The sequence below is a fragment of the Ailuropoda melanoleuca genome, chromosome 16 (genome assembly GCF_002007445.2).
Source record: "Ailuropoda melanoleuca isolate Jingjing chromosome 16, ASM200744v2, whole genome shotgun sequence".
In the NCBI taxonomy this organism is placed as follows: Eukaryota; Metazoa; Chordata; class Mammalia; order Carnivora; family Ursidae; genus Ailuropoda; species Ailuropoda melanoleuca.
In genome coordinates this window covers 6463705-6485124 of record NC_048233.1, presented here as the reverse complement: position 1 = coordinate 6485124, position 21420 = coordinate 6463705, and the positions used below count along the sequence as shown (strand labels likewise).

The 21420-nt window shown below is 50.6% G+C and overlaps 1 protein-coding gene across 1 annotated transcript in view; it reads left to right on the top strand.

Moving 5' to 3' along the window:
- ANO2 (anoctamin 2) overlaps positions 1 to 21420 on the top strand; it is a 347738-nt gene that overhangs the window by 265329 nt on the left and 60989 nt on the right. The window contains exons 16-17 of the mRNA XM_034645976.1: positions 8532 to 8727; positions 17594 to 17669. Coding sequence (XP_034501867.1) covers positions 8532 to 8727; positions 17594 to 17669 — 272 coding nt within the window. The remainder of the gene's footprint in view (positions 1 to 8531; positions 8728 to 17593; positions 17670 to 21420) is intronic.

The window sequence follows — 21420 nt, the reverse complement described above, 5'->3', positions numbered from 1 at the left end:
AAATAAGGTAGAATTACAGTATACACACTAATAATAGCATATAAGTTGGATAGGCAGTAATGAAACAATAACATTGTAAAGTCTTTATATTTCCTCCCTGATAATTTATATGGAAGCACAAAAACTAAGAATAGTCAAGACACTCTTGGAGCACCTGGGTGGGTCACTCAGTTATGCGTCCAACCCTTGATTTCAGCTCAGGTCATGATCTCAGGGTTCTGAGATCAGGCCGTGGCAAGTTCTGTGCTCAGCAAGGAGTCTCCTTGAGGATTCTCTCTCCCCTTCTCCCCACCCACCCCTTCTCTCTCAAATAAATAAATAAATCTTTTTAAAAAGAAAGAAGAATAGTCAAGACACTCCTGAAGAGACATAAAGAGGGCTAAGGTGCTCTACCAAGTGGAAGCTTACTGTAAAACAGTAATAAGTATGACAGCGTGATATTGTTGCAGGGATATAATTAGACCAGTGGAACAAAACCAAAAGCCAGGAATCGGATCCATGCAAGTAGCACTGCATATACTTGGAGGAAACATGGCTCCACAAGAATTTCATCATAGGATGCAGAACAGAGAGAAGTCCAGCAGGACTCTAAGGTTCTTATCCTGAGTAATCAAAAGCTGGAATTCTCCCTTCCCGGGATAGGGAGGAATGCCTTCATGATGGATATAAATTTCCAGTTCAGAGGAGACCGAGTCAGATGGTGTTGGTGGTATTTAAAGCCATGAGATTGTACAAGATCACCAGGGGAGTGAGGGCAGGTAGAGGGAAGTCCAAGAGTTGAGTTCCAAGACACTGCCATCTTCAAGCGTGGGAGCATGAGGTGGATCCAAAAACCAAGAACAAAAGTAAGAGCCAGGGGAGCGTGGGGAGTCCTGGAATTCAAGAAAGTATTGCAGGGGGAGGGCAATCAATTATGTCAGCTGCCAGTGATAGGTCAGGTGAGGAGAGAATGGAGAAGAGAAGCTTGTCTGCTGTCTGAGAGAGGAACTGGTATCGTCAGTATCACTGTCAACGACAAATAGGATACTGCATCACCACCCACAAATGCAGGTATACCTTTGTTTTATTGTGCTTCATTTTATTGCACTTTGCTGGTATTACATTTTTTTACAAATTGGAGGTTTGTGGTAACCCTGCATTGAGCAAATCTATTGGCGTCATTTTTCCAAAGGGTTTGCTTACTTCTTGCCTCTGTGTCATAGTTTGGCAATTCTTTCTTTTTTTTTTTTAAGATTTATTTATTTATTTGATAGAGAACACGCATGCATACGAGCGAGCATACAAGCAGGGGAGGGCAGAGGGAGAGGAAGAGAATCTCAAGCAGACTCCCACTGAGCAAGGAGCCTAATGTGGGGCTTGATCCTATGACCCTGCAATCATGACCTGAGCTGAAACTGGGAGTCAGACACTGAACCGACTGAACCACCCAGGGACACCTAGCGTGGCAGTTCTTACATTATTTCATACTGTTTCATTGTTATTACATTTGTTACGGTGCTCTGTGATCAGTAATTACAGCTGACTGAAAGCTCAGATGGTAGTGGTTAGCATTTTTTAGCAATAAAGTATTTTTTAGTTAAGGTATGTGCATTGGGTTTTTTTAGACACAGTGCACACTTAGTAGCTACAGTATGGTCTAAACATAACTTTTATATGCACTGTAAGACCACGAAATTCATTTGACTTTCTTCATTGCAATATTTGCTTTACTGTGGTGGTATGGAACCTGCAATACTCTTGAGGTCTGCCTGTTCTGAAAACTGGCTCGGTGGTAGGTCACCTGCCCAAGGTTCTACTTTTTTTTTTTTTTTAAATTACATGGAGACCTCCTAACTTGACTGGAGGATACAGAAAATTTTTTGTGTTTTTAGGAATAACATATGATTATTTCTTTGTTCATCTTCCCTTTCCTAACCCCACCCACCTCCACATCTTGATACAAATGGGAGATTCTGTGTCAGAACCAAGAACTAATTGCTACATCTCACTGTGCCTGGGGTCCCCCACCTGTAATCAGCGAGCAATGAGCACTGGACTGGTTGACCAGGAGCTGGGAAGATAGTGGTAGGGATGGGTTGGAACCCCTTAAAAATCACCCCTTTAGGGGCACCTGGGTGGCTCAGTGGGTTAAGTGTCTGCCTTCAGCTCAGGTCATGATTCCAGGGTCCTGGGATCGAGCCTCACATGGGGCTTCCTACTCAGTGGAGAGTCTCCTTCTGCCTGCTGCTCCCCCTGCTTGTGTGCTCGCTCGCTCTCTCTCTGTGTCAAATAAATAAATAAAATCTTAAAAAGATCACCCCTTTTCAGTCAGGTACTCTTAGGTTAACTGAGATAAGGATTAATAGCACTCCATTTACTTCAAAAGTATTACAGGTTGGACAATAAATTATATAGTTTCCTATCTATTAGATTTTTAAAAATCTTTTTTTTGTGCTAATTTTTCCTCTTTTTTTTTCATTAAAAAAAGTCTCAGTCTTCTGAAGAGAAGGGCTTGGCACTGCCCTAGAACAAGGTGGGGAGAGGGAGATAAACGGTCATGGTGGTATCTATAAGCAAGTGGGATTTCCTTACAGAATTAGGGTAAGCCAAAGGCACCTACTGCAACACACATGAGTACTGAATACCCTTCCCCCCTTCACCCACTGTGACTATGTCTTGGCAAAAGATGCCGAGGCCATGGCCATGGGCAGGGTTTTAGGGACGCCAGTCTGCCAGGTCAGCTGGGGATATTTTTCATGGGTTGGTGAGAACAAAACAACGGCCCAGTGCTATGTTCCTCTTCCCCATGTGTGACAGAGGCCAGCATGGACAAAAGTGAATTTTCTCTTTCTTCTCCAACCCAACGTGTTGAGCTACGGCTTCTGTCCTTTTTTTTTTTTTTTTTTTTTTTAAGATTTATTTATTTCTTTGAGAGAGAGTGTGTGAGCAGGGTGGGGCAGGGGCAAAGGGAGAGAGAAAATCCCAAGCAGAGTCCCTGCTGAGCATGGAGTCCAACTCGGGGCTCAGTCCCACAACCCTGGGATCAGGACCTGAGCTGAAATCAAGAGTTGGATGCTCAACCGACTGAGCCACCCAGGCACCCCTTTCTTTCCTTTTTGAATTAAACGTGCTTTGTTTTCTTTGTATGTGGGAGATTATCAAAAGCAGTGTCCTTGCTCTAAGCTAGGTGCCTAGGAAGCTAGGTGCTTCCCTCCCACATGCCCAAGACAGTCATTTACTTCAACTTGTGAATTGGGAACCAGCCATCAGAAACCCTCCTCCTGCACCTGGCTTGTTGCAAGGGCCCCCTCATTGTGCCCCTACAGATCATCAGCCAACTCATCTTTTTAAAATCTAGATCAATCATGGCACTTCTCCGCTCAAAATTCCCTTAAGCCTCCACATCTCGTGAGATATAGAAGCCAGCATCTTCGTGCTACATCCTTGTCTGTACATCCTTGCACATCCTTGTCCTGCATCCTCCTCTCCACCCCCCACTGCTCCCATTCTTTCTCCTTTAGCCCCCTCTGCCCGAAAGCCCCTTCCCTCAGACTTCCCCCGTGACAGCCTTGATGAAATGTCACCTCCTCACCCGCGACTTTCCTGACCACCCTATTTTAAACTGCAGACTATCCCTATACTCCTGTTTTGCTTTGTTTCTATCGTATTTATCACACTAGATATACTATTTATTTGATGTTATTTCATAGTTGGTTTTCTGTCTTTCCCCACTAGAAGATCAGTGGCGCTAGGGCAGGCGGTCCTGTGTGATTTGTTCACTACTATATCCCTGCCACTTAGCATGGTGACTGTCACATAGAAGGCACTCAAGACGTAGCTTATAAATGCCTGAATGAGAAGGATTAATCCGATTAATAAGTTGCCAGGGACAACTTATTATGTCAATGATAAAGTCATGGGTGTGTGTGTGGTTTACAATTGAGCTACTAATTCCACGCCCTGCTCTAGACGGGTTCAGTCCAGGTTGTTTCTGACTTGTCATTTCTGCTTGCTTTTTAAAAATTCTTTTCCCCAAGCCTTTCTCATAGGAAGCCGACCCAAAACGACTTCTGTGGGATTTTCTCTAATCCCTCCGCTGTCCGCTCAGAGCATACGAAGCACATGAACTGAGCCTGTACTCCGTCCAGCTGCTGCGAGGCTCATCCTTGTATATGTGCAATGATTTTTCCACTTTGATTCAGAATGCAAGACCTGGAGGGTGGGGACCAGGCTCGTTCTCCTTCCTGTCTCTCATAGTGTTAAATGGACTCTGGACCCCACAGCCTGGCTTTTGTTACAGTTTGGCTATGTCCACAAGGGAAGCTACAGGATCAGAACACCAAAAGCAATGGAGGGCATGATGATGTTCCCATGGGAGCTAGATTCCTAGAGCTAGGGACCAGCAAATCTTTACCAAGCAGGTTCTATAGGAAGACGCTGCTATGAAAATGGCACAAGGTGCAGAATGCAGTACAAGACTAGTCCCTACTTTTGGCCTATTTGTGGGGAGACGGATCACAAACATGAAATATACCCAGCATATATTTGCTGAATTTAATAAGCAAAATCAGAATTGCAGCCAGAGTGGTGAAAACACTGCTGGATTTAGTACTAGGGGACCTACGTTCTAATGTCAGGATGGGATTGTAGACGTGGGAGCCACACAGTAGGGTTCCGATCCTGGACGGTCAGTACATCACACCCACAAAAGACATATTTTATGCTATTGTTGTAAGGATTAGTGCTCGTGGGGATGGGCATAGAATAACAAAATCAAGAGAGCACATCTGGTTTAGTTCGTGATGATGTTACCACCACCAGCATCCCAGCTTTGCCAGGAACTGCCCAGACCTTGGACCCATCATATTGCTGCTTCTTGGGTCTCAGTTTCCTTATATATGAGATTAGAGGCTGGATGTGGACGTTCCCTGAATGCTGAAATCCTTTAACTCCTACCAGAATCCCAGAGACTAGGGCTGTAGTCTTGCTTTTTGACCTTGAGCAAATCACTTCTCTTTCCATGCCCATTTCCTCATCTGCAAAGTGGTCATGGGATGGGGCTGGCGTTCTTCAAGCTCTTCCAGCTTGAGAACTGTAATTCTTGAGGGGCTTGTGGGAACCCCTGAAGGACAGGACAGAGCCTGGTTTCTGTAGTGGCATGGGAAATCAGGGGCTGAGAAGTCAGGATGGCAGAGAACAGCAGCAGGGTGCTGGGGAGGGGAGGGCTGTGTTGTAGGTAGGGCCGAGGAGGAAGGGAGGGTGGGGAAAAGGGCTTTCCTAAGAGAGCAGTACCTCCAGAACTTGAAGGTGCATCTTGTTCAAGTGCAGATTCTGAGCCAGTGCTTGAGACCCTGCACGTTCCCCAAGCTCCCTGCTGATACAGCAGGTCCACAGAGTGCACTCTGGGTAGCAATGAAGAGTTTTCTTCCTTCCCCAGTTGAGCAGCTGGGCCTCTTAGAGAAGAATAGAAGCTGATCTCCTCCCCACTCATTCCTCTGTGCTCCACCCCCAAGACCCCAAAGCCAAGGATGTTTTTGCCATTGTTGTTTTCCCCCAGACCCACCCCCAAATGCGCACACACTCACTCTTTGATGCCCTGACCACCCCCCCCCCCGCCACTGGTTTTCCCACTTACATGGTCGTCATTCCTCCATAGTCCTGGAGGCTGGGGCCTCTGAAGCTCCCACCCCCACCCCCTGTCAGAAGAGGGGCCTCCCACACAGTGTCCTTCCCATCTAACCTCTCCTCCACCCTGACACCCCCTCTACCCAGAGAACATCGCCATCCTGCCTGCCTTAGTGAGGCCTTCTTTTTCACATGGTGGCCCAGAGGGTAAACACTAATATTTTTACGGCACACAGGGATAAACAGCCAAGGCTGCATCCCCAGACACCCCTAGAGGTATGATGACATTCATACCTGGACTCCTCTGCAACCCATTCCCCATTTGCCCCCCAGTGTCCTACACACTGCTTGCAAAGCATTGCCTGAGCCAGAACTCCCTCCCCTCCCCTCCCCTCCCCTCCCTCCTTTCCCCTCCTCCCCCTTCTTTCTAGGGAGGCAGCAGGTAGTCCAGGACAGTCTGTAGTTTCAGAGGGAACCTTTTCTCCCACGTTTCCGTGTAGCTCTCCACAGCCAGTGCCAGTCCCCCATCCCCTGACCCCAGGGGAACTACTACCTACATAGCCTCCTCTGCGGAAAGAATTCTAAGAAAGAAGACTTCGCTTGACTAAAACAAATCCGAATTTTTCTGTGAGCAGGTTATACACCTAGACGTTCCGTCTCCACCCTCTGCCCTCTCTGAGAGCTCACTCAGGGCACTTTCTTCTCTGAACATCCTTGCGCTTCATGGAAATGGCCCTTTCTGGGCTGCAATGGGAGAGGAAAGGGGCTGGTCTGGGAGAGGGGTTTATTATTCTTAGGTTCTAGAAGGAGGAAGTGGGGTCCCTTAGAGGTCCAGTGGCTGGTAAACTTTCCTTTCAACCTAACAGCCAGAGATTTTGGCACCAAATGAGAAATCCGAGTCCTCCATTATAGTTGCCTGGTAGAGAAATCTTAGAATGATATTTTGTTCACCCTGAGGACCGAGAGTCTACAAATCTCACTCCTCCTTCCTCTCTCTTGGTTCTCCTTTGGGCAGCCTTCCTGCTCCCAGATCCTGAAGCTCTAACTCACTGCTTCTCAGTGTAAAACACCTTCGGTGGCTCCGTTTCCCTTCACCAAGAGCCCAGTTTATGCCATTATTCCAGCTGGCCTCCTCTCTCCTGAGTACAGTCCCTTCACTGAGCACATGATACCTTCTCATGTATTACTCACCGTGGCTTAATAAGAGTTCAGCTTACGTCCATAGTCGATTGGAAGCCCCTAGTGAAGGAACTCACGTCACGTGTGCTGTACACACCTCAGTGTCCAGCGTTTTCATTCTTAGGGTNCACGTTTTCCAGGCCCTTACTGTCTGGCAGTGACAATCCCAGAGGAATGGGAAGTGAAAATGTCTACATTGTTGGAGAGCAGTGATGTCATGTCCTGGTTTTCCCACTTACATGGTCGTCATTCCTCCATAGTCCTGGAGGCTGGGGCCTCTGAAGCTCCCACCCCCACCCCCTGTCAGAAGAGGGGCCTCCCACACAGTGTCCTTCCCATCTAACCTCTCCTCCACCCTGACACCCCCTCTACCCAGAGAACATCGCCATCCTGCCTGCCTTAGTGAGGCCTTCTTTTTCACATGGTGGCCCAGAGGGTAAACACTAATATTTTTACGGCACACAGGGATAAACAGCCAAGGCTGCATCCCCAGACACCCCTAGAGGTATGATGACATTCATACCTGGACTCCTCTGCAACCCATTCCCCATTTGCCCCCCAGTGTCCTACACACTGCTTGCAAAGCATTGCCTGAGCCAGAACTCCCTCCCCTCCCCTCCCCTCCCCTCCCTCCTTTCCCCTCCTCCCCCTTCTTTCTAGGGAGGCAGCAGGTAGTCCAGGACAGTCTGTAGTTTCAGAGGGAACCTTTTCTCCCACGTTTCCGTGTAGCTCTCCACAGCCAGTGCCAGTCCCCCATCCCCTGACCCCAGGGGAACTACTACCTACATAGCCTCCTCTGCGGAAAGAATTCTAAGAAAGAAGACTTCGCTTGACTAAAACAAATCCGAATTTTTCTGTGAGCAGGTTATACACCTAGACGTTCCGTCTCCACCCTCTGCCCTCTCTGAGAGCTCACTCAGGGCACTTTCTTCTCTGAACATCCTTGCGCTTCATGGAAATGGCCCTTTCTGGGCTGCAATGGGAGAGGAAAGGGGCTGGTCTGGGAGAGGGGTTTATTATTCTTAGGTTCTAGAAGGAGGAAGTGGGGTCCCTTAGAGGTCCAGTGGCTGGTAAACTTTCCTTTCAACCTAACAGCCAGAGATTTTGGCACCAAATGAGAAATCCGAGTCCTCCATTATAGTTGCCTGGTAGAGAAATCTTAGAATGATATTTTGTTCACCCTGAGGACCGAGAGTCTACAAATCTCACTCCTCCTTCCTCTCTCTTGGTTCTCCTTTGGGCAGCCTTCCTGCTCCCAGATCCTGAAGCTCTAACTCACTGCTTCTCAGTGTAAAACACCTTCGGTGGCTCCGTTTCCCTTCACCAAGAGCCCAGTTTATGCCATTATTCCAGCTGGCCTCCTCTCTCCTGAGTACAGTCCCTTCACTGAGCACATGATACCTTCTCATGTATTACTCACCGTGGCTTAATAAGAGTTCAGCTTACGTCCATAGTCGATTGGAAGCCCCTAGTGAAGGAACTCACGTCACGTGTGCTGTACACACCTCAGTGTCCAGCGTTTTCATTCTTAGGGTGTGTTGCCAACCATTTGGCATCTGATAAAAATGGAAGACGCTCTCTCACGGACAGTGCACCTGTCCTCAAGATTTGCACGCGAGTTTAGAGGGTGCGCACGAGTGGACTCCAGATCTGTAGTTCCTGACGTAGCGACTAGGACAGTTGGCTGAGCAAGTACAGCTGCTCAGTACTTGTCTGCTGAGCTCTGACTCTGCCTGTTTCCCAAACAGATTGCCCTGACGTTCTCCATTGTCTTTGGGGTCATTGTGTATCGCATCACAATCGCTGCGGCCCTGTCTCTCAACAAGTCCACACACTCCAATGTCCGGGTGACAGTGACAGCAACAGCAGTCATCATCAACCTCGTGGTCATCCTTATCCTGGACGAGATCTATGGCGCTGTGGCCGCGTGGCTCACCAAAATCGGTACGGTGTCACCAAATCATGTTTGCCCTAGGCCCCCTCGAACATGGTCAGTGCAACATGTGCAAGGTTTCTGGTGGTGGTGACCAAAAATGAGAACGAGGAACGGGGACAAAATGCTTTGTACAGTGGGTTTTAATTGGAGACATGAGGAAGTACGGTGGTTCTGTACTCGCAGGTCCTGCCAGAGGCCTCCCCTCAGGCAGAAATCTTCCCTAGAACATTCTCTATCAGTTGCCTTCCAGCCCAAGTTGATTAACTGCCTCACTGTTCCCTAAGAATCATCCATGGGGTCTCTTCCCTTTAGCCTCACCTAGAGGCAAGACAGGTTCAGCGCTTCCTGTTAGAAATCTCAGCGTTTTAGCCCTCCTTACTTTCCCAGGGGTGTTTACAGAGTCTAGAAAGCTCTTGATACTTGAGCCCTGGGAGGGTCTTATCTATCCCCATATAGCCGAGGCCCCAGAAAATCCACACATTCCCCACGCACTGAGCAGACTTCAAAGAGGCATATCAGACTTCCCAAGCTTCAAGCCAGTGAGAAAAATGTGGTGGCCTCTGTATCCAGACGTGTCATTTGAGCTGCAACCTGCTGTTGCCTGAGCGCCACTTTTTGGCATTTGTGCTTATTACGAGGGGGAGGGCTGAGAGCTGAGACCCTTTCCTCATGGTACTTACCCTGGGTGGCCTGGATGCGTGCACCTCTCTCCCTGGTTGAATCTGGGCACTAGGACTGTCAGCCTCTCACTAACCTCAGAAAAGTTGAATTAATGGTATGATATCTTTAATTCACTGACCAGTTAGAAGCTAGACACTTGATAGGATAACCCTGTCTTCAAGAGAGCCTTCCCTAAAGGATCAGAAAATTCCAGAGAGGTTTCACTAATTCGTCAAAGGGATTCTTTTGGTGCCTTTCCCTGGCCTGGGCTCCACTCACAGTGGGCATTACTTTTGATTTCTATATGGCTATAGCCAAGGTACCATCTAGAGTGGAGGCTCTCCTCCCTTTAGGCGTGTGCATGTTTATAAATGTTACCTGTGTTCCTTAGTAAGTCTCTTGAGAAAAGTCAGTAGAAGATGTCGCTTCAGTGTGTTTAGTGGTCTGTGGGATTCTATGGAAACACTTTGGGGGAGCCTCCAACACTTCTGGGGGCTCAGGGGAGGCTGGAGACAAGGGCATCAAGTTGGATTGCTCACAGATAAGTGGTATTCACACAGGCAGGTGCAGAGGGAGGAGGGAGCGAGCAGGAGGACAAGAGTTTCCCGGCAGAGGGAACAGAATGAGAGGGAGAGATCAGATCCCTCAGGGGCAGGAAAGGCACGTGGGAGGGTGCACATGGGCTGGGCTTGGACGATGAAGGGGAGAATTTTGGTGCCAGGGGAGGAGCCGAGAGCTCTGCCTATGGAAAAAGGAAAACACGAAGCGCGTCCAGGATATGAGAGGAGCCCAGCGTGGCAGCTCCTATCTGGGTCTGTGGCATGTCCAGGACACAGTGGAGGGGGCAGCTAGACCCAGAGCATTGACTGAGAGCTGAGTTTTCAGTGGAAGACCTTGGATACCAGGCTGAGAACTTTGCTTATTTTCATAGACGAGGAGAAAGTGTTGGCCGGAGCTCCAAGGGTCATCCAATAAAAAAGTACCCATCTTTCTGGCCTGATCACTGAACCAGCTGAGATGTCAGGCCAAGTCAGATGTAGGCAAAAGCCAAGATTTCACTTCTAAAGCTAAAAAAGGCTACGTGGGAGGAAGCAGCTTGGCAGGAGAGCCAGATAGGCTTCCCAATACCAGATGACAGACAGACTTCCCCGCCAGTGGCCGGCAGCAGAGGACAGGGAAGCCTGGCCAGTGTTAGGACATGGGGGGTAGGCAGAAGAACACCTGTTTCCTGCAGGCCCTTGGCTCCCAGGAGGAAGGGCAGAGGAAGTGGATAGACGAGGAATGCCAGTGTCACCTTCCAGACAGACCAAGGAGATAAGCTTCTGTCCCCCAGGAGGGGAAATGAGAGAGGTGGGGGAGACGAGGCAGGGCATGACTACTAAGCCCTCTCCCTCCACATAGGGGAGACATCAGGAGTGGAAGGAAACGTTCCCCACCCCCTGCAAGGGCTCTGACCTCACACCACTAGGGAGTTTTTGAAGAGGGTGATGTGATTGGAGCTGTACGTTTGCAAAACTATCCTGGCAGGGACATAGGATGCCCCGGAGAAGAGAGAGGTGGGAAGGCCTAATGCAAAGAAGATTATTGAGTGTGTGGGCAGGAAGGAAGGAAGAGAGGAGCAGGAAACCAGGGATGGTGCAGAAACGTCTCCCTGCCGCCCATCTGCATTGCTTTATGTCACTTGTCTTCCACGGCTTTAGAGAGTGGGAGGCCGAGAAGCTAGTGTGGCCCACAGTCCAAACCTCATTAACAAGTATTTAGTGAGCACCTCCCCTGTACACGGCTGGGCAAATTCTCTTTGCATTGGGCCGGAAAACACTTTCCACACCATGAAGCTACATCCACTGTTTCAAATAGCACTCCCTCCCTCACCCAGAAAGTGTAGGCTCCTCCTGGCTGTGAAGCCAGGGGCCAGTAAGGAAGTCTGTGCCCTGGAAAGGAGATGAAATTCTGACAACTACAATTTGTGCTTTGTGATAGTGATACTCATAGAGCGGCTTGAAACTTGAAAGAATTCCATTATCCCTTTTCATCCTCACGAAAACTGTGGGTGGTCAGCAAGGGAAGTATTATATCCTCATTTTACTAAGGTTCACGCTCAGAATCTCCCTTTAAAATGCAAATACCTCTTGTGCAATGCTGACGTGAGTTTCTTACTGTCTGGATTGAAGTGGTGTATTGGGTCTCCGTGCAGGAACCCACGTGGACCTCGTCCCCAGATTGCTGCTCTTGTCGGCCTTACACTGGGTGTTCCCAGAGGGCTTGGAGAGGTGTTTTTGTATAGTGGAAGGGCCACTGAATTCAGGAGCCCGGTGGAAGGAAACTTTGAGCTCTGGGCCTGGCTCCTTCTCCCTCCCATCCCCAGATGTGTGGCATTGGGCAAACAGGGAGCTTTTCTGGAATGAAAATTATTGATCCTTCCTTCATCATTTTCCTCCTTCCCGTCCACAGATTGTCACCTCTGTGTGGGCTGTTGTCATAGCCTAAGGACTTTCTCTGGGCCTCTAGCTTGGAAATCCCACCCAGTCAGTCTTTCTCAAACTTTCTTCCTGGCCTGTGGGAAGGGAGCACCCCTCCCATCAGCTCCCATAGAGCGTTTCCTTTTGGTCTTGGGTCAAATATAAACTAGCATTTGAGGCTTTCAGGCACTTTCTTCCCAGTGTCCTCCTGCACCCTAGTGACCCACTCCACTCACGGTCACCCCAGATGACCCTGTGTGTTCCGACTGCTGGGCTGTGCTTAGGCTGCTGTGAGCACTCTAACAGCCCTCAGTGACCCTCCTTTTAAAGGACCTTGAGAGGCCTGTCTCCCCCATCCTTTTCTGGACACTCAGCCCTCGGGAAGTTTCTTCCCACCCAATTCTGAGCTCCTTGGGTGCAGATCACATGTTCACTCGTTCACCCCATGGAGGATTGCCTACATTGTGCCAGGCGCAATTCTGGGAATGCCGCTGCAGACAAGGAAGACATGGTCCCTGCTCTCACTGTGCTTACACTGTAATGAGGGAAAGATAGACAGTGAGCGGGAACATGTCAGTGAGGGTGAGAAAGCAAAACGGTCCTGGGACTGTGGTTTGGGGTTGTGCCCTCCAGTCAGGTGGTCGGGAAAGGCCTCTCAAGGTGGTAACATGGTGGCTGAGACCGGGGCGACAGGAAGGCACCAGTGCACAGAGACCTGGAGGGAGGGCTCTAGGAAGAGGGGACGCCACACCATAGACAGGTGGCCCATAAACCAGCAGGTGTGAGTAAGCTTGGGGCGCCTTATCTGCTCACTGTCTTCTCTCATCGCTGGACTTGTCTGTGTGTTTACTAGTCTTGGAATAGATGAGGCTCTGCCAGGGTAAAAAATTAATCTTAAAATAAATCAGGTACATAATGTGAGGTTGTTTATCTGTCCTCACTCATGCTCCATGTCCAGGGTGGCAGGGCAGGGGGGCTCGGGCTCACACAGCCACTCGAGGACCGGGACCGATGGAGGCCACGTAGACGCCACGTCGACTGTGAGATGCTCCAGTCCAGGAGCGCTGTCCCTCACTTCCACTCACAGCATGCTGGCTGGAAGCAGCCTAACTGTGAAGCGACGGGAAAATGTGTAGATGTGCGGGCACATTCCATGGGCAGGAAAGTTCTCTCTTGCTGGCTCCAGCTGGGCCACAGAGCCCTAGAGGACAGCTACTCACTCTTACATTTCTTTGCATCCCCGACGTGGGGCCTGCCTCACAGGAGATCTTAGCACAACTTTGTCGACTTAGTTATGGGCTAAATCCATCTCTGTCTTTGTTTGTGCATTCAAAAATTTGTTTTCAAGGAATGCCCATAGGCTAGGCATCCTGCATTTATGTGATCGTTATTTCCTATTTACTAAAGGATTTGAGGAAATTTAGAGATGAAGACGGTAAATATGAAGTTGTCTTGATGGGACGGTGACAGAAAGACGCAACAAAGGCATCAGAAGACTTGACGCATCCTTAATGGCCGAGGGTGCGTGCGACCCCACCAATGGAGGTGGCCGTGCACATGGAGGCGGGGGTGCCCATTGCACCTGCAGGCAGAGGTGTGGCTGTGGAGTCCCCAGGCCTCCCTGGGGACAGAAAGCTGTGAATAATGCCACCTAATGGAACAAGGATTCTGCCAGGCTTAGGGGCTTCCTTTGCCATTCTCACGCTGGCTTTAATACCCGTCTGGCTTCTTGCCTCAGATCTCCTGATTGATGAGGAGGCTGTGATGGCTGCCTTGCTCACCAGGTGCAAACAGCTGGTGTAAACAACCCCAACAAGTTCCCAAATGTTTCCTGCAAGGCTGGGTGGTAAAGACCGATTTCTTGGGAGCATCCCCCAACAGGCCCAGACACCAGGCCTATCTGAGGTCCATTCTTGCTACAAATATTTATGACCAAAAAACTAGAATTTGCCAAGGGTTGGCTCTGCCGTGGTAGATAACAGCAGTAATTGTCCCCCTGGCTGCCATATAACAATGATCACGGGCTGGTGGCTATGCAGCCCTGGCGGGGCAGGGATGGAGCTCGAACCTGCGGTGGAGGGATGGGGTCGTTGGGGAAAAGTGGATGAAGCTTGGGCCCTTGGCAGCCAACGCCCTCTATTGTAAGATGTGTAGCCTGGTTTAGCAGCATCAGTGATTAGTTTGTGAGGATCCCAGTGAATGGGTGGGACTAGATGGTGCCCACTGATCTGTTCATTCTTGAAGGGGTCCCAGGTGGTGGTTCTAGGAAAGGGTCTGGCTCCTGGTATGGGAAACAAACAAGAGCTGGCCAGGACATCAGGACCTCAGATTCCCAGGCCAATCAGATAGGGCTCAGATGTCCTGGGAGGCCAGGGGATGAGGCAAGGTGACAAGGGTCACCAAGTAGATGAGCTCGAGGCATGCTTCAGTCCTAGTCTGTTCAGCTGCCATCCCAGAATCCCACAGAGTGGCTATAAACAGAGGAAATGTGTTTCTCCTACTCTGGAGGCTGGAAGTCTGAGATCAGATGCCAGCAGGGCTGGGGGAGGGGCCTCTCCCCGGCCACAGACTTCTGGCTGTGTCCTCACATGGCAGAGCGAGTGGGGGCCTCTCTGGAGCCTCTTTTACAAGGGCACTCCACCCTCATGGCCGCAGCCCCTTCCAAAGGCGCCATCTCCTAATACCATCACATCGGGGATTAGGTTTTCAGCCTATGAATTTGGGGGGCACACAAACACACAGACAATAGCAGCTTCCTCCTTGGGACACAAGGCGATACCATGCCTTTGAGGCAGCAAGCTTCTGAGCCCACAGAGAGGGAGAAGGATGTCTCCTGCTCCTGAAAATTGTAGGGTCTTATCCTGACCGATGGAGGCCTAGGTCAGGCTTGGCCTAGAAGGGGAGCCTATGTGCACTCTAGTTGGGGGGAAGTCTTCTAGCTGGAGGCAGAGTGGGGGAGGCAGGGCTCACAGCAGGCTCCTAGACTGAGTAACCATGATGCCCGCAGCTTGTTTTTACCAGGATTAGTCTCGCCGTCTAGCCCTGCTGCCTTTACCTCCTCTTCCTCTCCCTTCCAGAACTGTGCACAGTGCTGGTTGCGTGTGGGCCTGGGCAGTTCACCCTTCACTCTCCCAGTGGCAGGGCTGGGCTTCTTGTAGGTACTCAAAGAATGGTGACTGTGTCGAGTCAGAGTCTCCAATTCTCGTGAAGATGGCCCTGTTTGTGAGTTGTTTAAATATTGCGAAGGTCCTGCAGTGTTGCCACCCTGGGGCCGCTGAGGTGGGACCAGGACGTGAACAAAAGGAGGGGTGGGGTAAAGGACCTGGTTTAAATGGAGTGCCCACCACCATGTACCGGGCAGTGGTGGGCATTGTACACACATTATGTCATGGACTCTTCACCGTAGGGCCAGGAATTGTTCATCGCTTCTATTTCACTTCTGGGAAGCCTGAGGAGGGTTAGGAATTGACCGTAAGCACATGGTTAGTGGTGGGGTGTGTGTGTGTGTGTGTGCGCGCGTGCACTGCACGCCAAACACTGCTCTAAGCACTTCCGGTTTATCAGTATATTTAATCCTCAAAAGAGCCCCCAGGGCGTCGGGGGTCTTAACATGCCCATTTTAGAGTCAGAAGACTGAGCCACAGACAAATAGCAGGCCCAAGGTCATGGGGCTGGTAGGGGGTGAGTCAGGCCTCTGCTGAGACCATGACACTCTCCTGTCTGGTAATATGTAGCTGTCCTTGTCAGGAAGTTTTAGAGGTGTTGAGAAAGCTAAAGAAAATACCACGAGAGGCTCCAGGAGGTTTACGAGGCAATGCTCCCACCCAAGTGAGTGTCGGGTGGCCGGGGTCTCAGGAGGGACAGGGAGACTCAGAGGGAGCTCTGCGTGCACTGTCACCTGCCTCCTAGGCCTATGCACATGAGGACACCTGCGTAGGTTCTCAGACTCAGGTGTCTTGCGTGCTTTATTAAATTAAAAAAAATTTTTTTTTCAAAAATTGAAATGCCTCAGTCTAAAATTTTGTATCCAGTTCTAAGCTATCCCCAGGGAAAGCCAATCTATTACAACTAAGGAGAAAAGAGAGGGAGGGAAAAAAGGGAGAGGAAGTTGAGTACCAAAGGCTGCCAGGACATCAGAAATTCTTTAAAGAAGAACATTTTGGAATACCCGGATGGATCTAATTTTCCCTCAAATGTGGACAACGTGTGTTTTCAGAGTCAGAGGAAATCACTGCTTTGTTGGCTCCAAGCACTGGGACAAGGGAGGTCGGCTTCACTGCAGCCTTGGCCTGCCTGGGAACGTGCTTTCACAGCAGGGATACGTGTGGACGCGTGTAGATGCGTGTGGGCCAGAATGCGTGCCTTCCCGGGGTGGGGGGTGGGAGCGGGGGGAGACTGTAATGCCGGTAATTTGAAATCTGGCCTGAGAGTCAGGTCTGCGGGGCTGTGTTCGTGCTCTGCCCCCAGCTCCTGACTCTCTGGGTGGCCTCAGGAAGAGCCTCCTGCCTGCCCGGCTGTGAGGCCACGGGTAGGGTGTGGCACGAGGGGGTCCTGCCATTGTCTGAGGGCCCCCTCAGTGCTGTGGGCGTGAAGTCTTGTGAATGTTGTCTGGGAGGGACAAGGACCATGGGAGGCTGCCGCCGATGATAAAAGAGACCCGATCATGGTTACAGCCCACGTTCGTGGCACCTTTCATTCCAGTTATAGGAAACTATTAGTGGTAACATGCTGCTTATAGCATGTTTAACACAACTGGCAAGAATTCCTTCCCAAACTTGAGCTGTAGCTAGGAACATGTCTCTTTCATGTTTCCAGTTAATCACGGAAGCACTCCTCTCTCCTGTTAGCAGGAAGTCCAGTATATTCCTCTCCTTGGAGGTTTCTAAGAACCCTGACTCAAGACTTAAACCATTAGAAGAGAAAGGAGTATGATGGGCATGGTCGGTTTGCCGTGGTTTCTCTCCAGACCCCTTCCCCCTGCTTCTTTGCCATGTCCTGCGCCCCCAGGCCCAGCAGCTGGTATCACAGGGGCTCCCCGACTCTGACTTCCAGTTGGGTTCAGCGGACAGGAAGCCGTGGGAGAGCAGGAGGAAGCTCAGCGGGCAGGAGAGGGAGTTGGGGCTGGTTCCGTGCTGCTTCTCCCCCATCTCTGGCAGAGCTGCCTCTTTTCCCAGCCACGGCTTCTACGGGATGAGTCGTCTTTCATGGTCCTTCTGGGGCTCCAGGGACACCACTTCTTCTTCTCACCCCTTTGCTGCTCTAAGTAGAACCTTCCTTAGATGAAATTCCTTTGAACCACCTGAGGTGAATTCTGTTTCCTGCTGGGATCTTGACTAGTAGAGGTGGTCGGGCCGACATCCTTGTTTAAACAGGGAAGTCCCTGCAGTATGCCCAGCCCTCCGCTCTTTTGGGTCTCACTGCTACACACCATTGCTGTTGGACGCCGGCCCTGTCCCACCTGACGGAAGTGGCTGGGCCCTTGCAGAGAGGCTCCTTCCGTACTGCGGGTCCCGGGCAGCCCATGCTCCCCAGGCAAGATGATCTTCCCCTCCAGAGTAAGCTCAGTGGAGGGGATGTTGCTGTCAGGTTCCCCTGCTTTCACCTCCACCTCCACCTCCAGGATGCCCTGCATCCCACAGACCCAGAACCGAGGCCTCTCTTTTCCCCCAGGAAATCCACCCCAGGAGCATACAACTTCTCCTCTTAAATTTGCAAAGCCCAGTAATCTGATGCTACCCCTTTTCATGCCCCTTAGAGAGAGGTGACCCTCAGCACCTCCGGGGGCCCTCACCAGCCCGACCTTCTAGGAGGACTCCGTCAGAGATTTTTAGGTAACATGCTGGTACCTCTCTCACTAAAGAGGACACAGATGTGCAGATTACACGCCTACTACAATGCTCTGCTACACTCATCAAACAGACGTTTGAGCCCTTCCCCTCTGCTTGGTGCTCTCCACGCTTGATTTCCCTCAGTCCTTCCAAGAGATGTTAGGACAGTGAGGCTCGGCAAAGGAAATCACGTGTCCGGAACCCTGGGACCAAGAAGTCCTTCCAGCCCAAGGTCTCTCTTCTGTTACAGCATTGCGACTTGTGTCACAGAACACAGAAGACCAGATGCAGGAAGCGTTTGGGGTATCACCCAGTGCACCGTCCACATGAGGCCGCAACTGGCTCGAGGCTCTGGTTCCTCGAAGCTGGAACCTTTCTGGGCGCTTGGAAGGATGGTCTGAAGTTGGTGCAGTGCTCCTCTCCGATGGGGGCATGACCCCAGGTGGACAAAAGCGCAGAGGTCCAAGGACTCCGTGTGTCCAACTTTGAACTCTTAATTTTTCCTCCAAACCTGTTACTTCTCACCCATTTATTTTCCGTCTCAGGAACCGGAACCACCAACCACTCAAATGCTCATACCCAAACCCGAGTGTTGTCCTGGACCTCTCTCGCTCTCTCTTTTTTTCCACACCTAGATTCCAGTCTGTTAAGTATAGCCCAGTCCACCTTCAGACATACCCCAGATCTGACCACTATTCACAGTTTCCGTCGTAATACTGGTCATCTCTTGCCTGGACTCCTCATTGGTCTCTCTGCTTCTGTGACTGCCCCCCCCTCCACACACACACACACACACACACACACACACACACACACACACACATCCACAGCTCATTTTCTGTGATCCTTTAAAAATCTAATCTTGCTCTATCCCTTCCCTCTGCGGGGGAAGTCGCCCCAAGGCGACTTCCCATTGTGCTTCCAGTGAGGTCTAGAGTCCTTCCTGTGGCCTGTGGAGGCCCACTGACCCGCCCCTGCTTCCCCTCCAGCTCTACTGCCTAATAAATGCTTTCTCCTTGCTCAGAATGCTCCACTCCCTGGGGCCTTTCCATTCCTGTCTGTCAAGCTCTCCCGTCCACAGCCCTCCCCTGAGGCTGCCAGCCCGGCTCCTCCCCAGCCCCTCTGCACTGGCTCCAGTATCCCTGGGGCCTCAGCAGAGAGGTCAGCTCCCCAGAGGCCTTTCTTGACCACTCTGACTCAAACAGCTTTCCTGCCCCCCTTTTCTTCTCCTCATCTGCTTGCCTTTTATCCTCCTTGCTCTCCAGAATGGTACATTTTTCTGCGCCCCTCTTCTAGACTGTAAGCTCCACACGGCCGGGAGCATATTGGTCTGGCCACCACCATATGCCCAGTGCCCAGGGCCTAGCACATAATAGCCCCTTGAGAAATATTTGTTGAACAAAAAAGGATGAAAAAGATAAAACATTCCCTCTGAGCTGCCTTCCCTGGGAAGACGAGGAGATGGGCTAAGGTGGCATGACTGTCTTCCCACTCACTGGGCTTGGTTTCCAGAGCAGTGTGTTTGTGAGATGACCCTCGGGAGTGTCTGTGGTCACAAACCAGGCACACCTACCTATCTGTTCTCTCCCTGCTTCTCTCATTGCCATGGGGAGACAGTCCTGGTAGCGCCACTGTATCAGTCAGATGGGGAATCCATGTCAAGTGTCTGTACAGTGCCTGGCACACAGTGGCCTGTAATAGGATCAATCAGTCTCTCCCCTCTCTCTCTTCTTCTCCCCCTTCCCAGGTGCTCCCTGCCTACTTAGCCTCCTTTTTTCTTAAAATGAGGTGCTTTGTGGTGCTGTCACCTTGGGCAAGGCTGCTAGACGCACAGTAGCTCTCCCGTCCCTTTGTCTGGGAGCCAGAGTCATCTTCCTGACTCTAAGGGAGGGATCCCTTGCACAAAGACCCTCTCTAGGGCTGCAGGAATATCTGGGGAGCACCCATCCCAAATCTCCAGTGCTGGGGCTCTCCGCTCCCTGAGGCAATGCATGGGCTGCTTAATTCCCCAGCTGGCTGGCTTTTCCTGCGGTGATCCCCTCCCGGTGGCACAAACATGGCAACAGCATCACACAGGAGGCTGAGACACACCTACCCCCCGCCCCCACAAACACACACACACACATACAGCGAAGGCCAGGTGGTAGGGCTGTCACAAAACATTGCTGTTTGCAAAAGCTTGATCTGCCCTGAGGGAGAGGCAGGGAGAGGAGCGGACACCTTAGCCTTCTGACTCAGCCCCAGAGCCTCAGGCCGGGGCTGGTACTACTTGAAATACACACTCGGACATCTCCCACTCCCTGTATCTGTGCTGGCCAGGCTGTTGCGGGCTCCAGGGGTGCTGAGCTGCTTTTCGAAAATTCAGATCCCTCAGCTGGCATCCTTTTGTGGGCCATGACATTTCCATATGATTAGGATGGAGCTCTGGGGACTTTGAATTCTGAGCTGGCCCCCTGGGACTAACTTGGGCTTTCCTACTAATTATTTTCCAAGGCAGTTTACAGCTGGGTCATTTGTACTCATATTTTTTCATGACACAAGGCTCCAGAGGTTTAACACTTCAGAGAAAAGGGGGCTGGGCCATGGCTTGGCCCAGGAATTCAATCCAATCACCCTTGTGGTCCTGGAGAGTCTGCCCTCTGTTGGGAAGCTGCCTCAGCAGGTCCGGAGCTGGTGAAACCCTCAGAAAGCCTCTGATCAATGCGGGTTGACTTTCTGGGGGACATGGGATTTCAGGAGCGAATAAGGATGGAGAGGGGTTGCCTTCTACCGGTTCACACGCGCTCCATGTGGACTCCCTCCCGGTCTACCCCCGTAGCGGTCATAGTGGTCACAGGCCACTCCAGAGGTCTGTATCTTCTGAGGGGACCCTGCCAGTGGCCTGAACTATAGATTGTTCTTCTTGGCCCGAAGACATCATCCCATCCCAAGTGGACTCTGGGAAAACTTGCCCTACTTCTTGAGTCATGTAGCCTCTGTCATAGACAGATGAGGCTCCTCGTGCTGGCTGTGGAGCGAGATCCAGAAGTCCAACCGGAGCTTCGGGGCTTTGATACTCCCTACCCCCACCCCCAGTTATCTGCGTTGCTGTTCCCTGCAGGCTTCCTTCCCCAGAAGGCTCAGCTCAGCGCAGACCATGGCTTTAGAGCTTCTCCGAGGTGGGGGCATCCAGCTGATTTAGTGGCCTATCAAGTGGATTTGGATTGTTTATTGGAAGTGCCCATTATTTATGATGGCTCATGGCCCTAAGAGCACAGGCAAAGGCTGTTTTTAGAACTAAAACGAATAAATAATAACTAGGCCCATGATTTATCAGCATGGAGGAAGGGAGCCACTCATTTTCAGTTAGAGCAAAGCATCCTGACAGGATTGGATTCTCTTTCCCAAGAACTTGGAGGAAATTCCTGCAGGGATTGGGAAAGCTGAGCACAGAGTTCAAAGGAGATTATAAAAGAAAATCAAAGACACGTGCCTCTCTGTACCTCATCCTTAATCCCTTTCTAGCCACATTTACAAGACAACTTTTCCAAATTTTCAGCTCCTTAGACCTGATTACTTATTTTTGGGCTATGTAAGTTTTAATTTTCTTATCTCCCAAATATTTTTAAAATGAGAGACAAGAAGTGGTTGTTACTGTTGAATTGGCTGCCTCGGGTACACTAGGCAAAGGCTCAAAATCCCCCTGAAAACCTTTTCCTTCCTTCCTTCCTTCCTTCCTTCCTTCCTTCCTTCCTTCCTTCCTTCCTTCCTCCCT